The 1,608-nt window shown below is 36.6% G+C and overlaps 1 protein-coding gene across 1 annotated transcript; it reads right to left on the bottom strand.

Annotated features, from left to right (window-relative positions):
- Positions 1 to 620: 620 nt before the first annotated feature.
- Positions 621 to 1,166, bottom strand: LOC121778663 (plant cysteine oxidase 2-like). The gene is made up of 2 exons (XM_042176054.1): positions 1,070 to 1,166; positions 621 to 979 (listed from the first exon to the last, which is right to left on the bottom strand). The coding sequence occupies exons 1-2, from the start codon at positions 1,164 to 1,166 to the stop codon at positions 621 to 623; spliced, it is 456 nt and encodes a 151-aa protein (XP_042031988.1).
- Positions 1,167 to 1,608: the final 442 nt, after the last annotated feature.

Below are 1,608 nucleotides of genomic sequence, written 5' to 3' on the forward strand. Positions count from 1 at the left end.
TTATAGTACTCTATGTACAAGAATAATATGAATGAATATACAATCCCTTTCTGTACCGATTCCTTTAGACAGAAAAGATGGAGGGGAACAAAAGAGAGAGGTGGTGAGATAGTATAGACAGAGGGTTGGAGCTGACATAATTTTCAATATTGGCAACCAAATGCGGAATAAAAGCAGTCCGCGAGATAGTTATGTCTCTCCAACTTAAGGGATTGAATTTATGTTTTCATTTCCAATTCGTATTAGTATTTTTTGTTGCCTCTATAATGGCCTTAATGGTAGTTTTTTGGAATATTTAATAAACAAGATTTATAAATTAAGTTTTTCTATCGATTGGTTTCGTTTCACGTCATTCTTGAGACCGATTTGGTATCACAGCAATTGTGTTAACAACATGACCTCCCTTTTTATGCCTCAAAATTATCTTAAGATCGACGGGATTGGCTGCTTGGTTTCCTCCAATATAACAATTGGCCTTCCTTCTTAATTACTTGCAGCTTATCTTTTCCATTGATCTACAAAGGGGCACTTGTATTGTATGCATACAAAATGAAACTACAGAAAGAAACTCAGCAGCAGGTGAAGATAATTAATTACAAAAAAGAAAGAAAGAAATGTGTTTAACTAGAAGAAGGATTAGGAGTGTTAATGTTAATATGTGGACCCATATACTCTATTCTGTCCATCTTGGACTCCTTGGGGATTTCAATTTCCTTTAGCCATCCGTACACATCTTCTTCTTCTTCTTCTTCTTCTATTTCGAATTCACTCACTTGTTGGTAATGTGTACAATCACGGCCATCATCTTTACAATATGGAGGTCCGATTACATCAAGTACGGCACATGGCGTTATTGCAGTAAATTCATGGATATTTCCTCCTGAAGTTGGATATAACACACTAGTGTCGCATGGGGCTGTGAACGTTCCATTGGCTTTTACCTTCGCTAACCGTACACAACTTCCATCCACATGTAACACTACAAAAACATATAGATGAATTGGATTGATCTAAATTACGTAGTTCTTACGTTTATAGTATAATTGGTAGAGTTGGAAAGACCTCTTACATTTAGTAGGTGATTTAGAAGTGAGGGGATCGAGATCAACCCAATCATATGCTTTAATGTGCATTGTCCCCATGAGAAGCTTGTTGAAAACAGTCATTTCCGGGTGATTGTGCAGAGGTATCACTGCATTTTCAGGTACGAAGAATATGCACAACTACACAAAGTAGCACATTCTTGATTAGATTGATACTCTCTCCGTCCCGTCCCAACCCATCCCATCCCATCCCATGTGATGGATTTCTTTTCGGCACGGGAATTAAAAAAATGATATGAGAGAGGAAAAAGTAAGAGAGAATAAAATAAGAAAGAGAGAATAAAGTAAGAGAGAGAATAAAGTAAGAGATGGCTGAAGTTTTATTTTTAGCTAAAAAAGGAAATCAATCACTTGAGATGAGATGAGACAACCCAAACATGGGCTGGAGGGAGTATATATTTATGCATATGATCACATTTTTCCAAATGTTGTTGAATCAAGTGATATATACCTCAAATTTGTCACATTTATAGATGGTTGCTGAGGTGACTTGAGGATGCGGATC

The sequence above is a fragment of the Salvia splendens genome, chromosome 2 (assembly GCF_004379255.2).
Source record: "Salvia splendens isolate huo1 chromosome 2, SspV2, whole genome shotgun sequence".
NCBI classification, from domain to species: domain Eukaryota; kingdom Viridiplantae; phylum Streptophyta; class Magnoliopsida; order Lamiales; family Lamiaceae; genus Salvia; species Salvia splendens.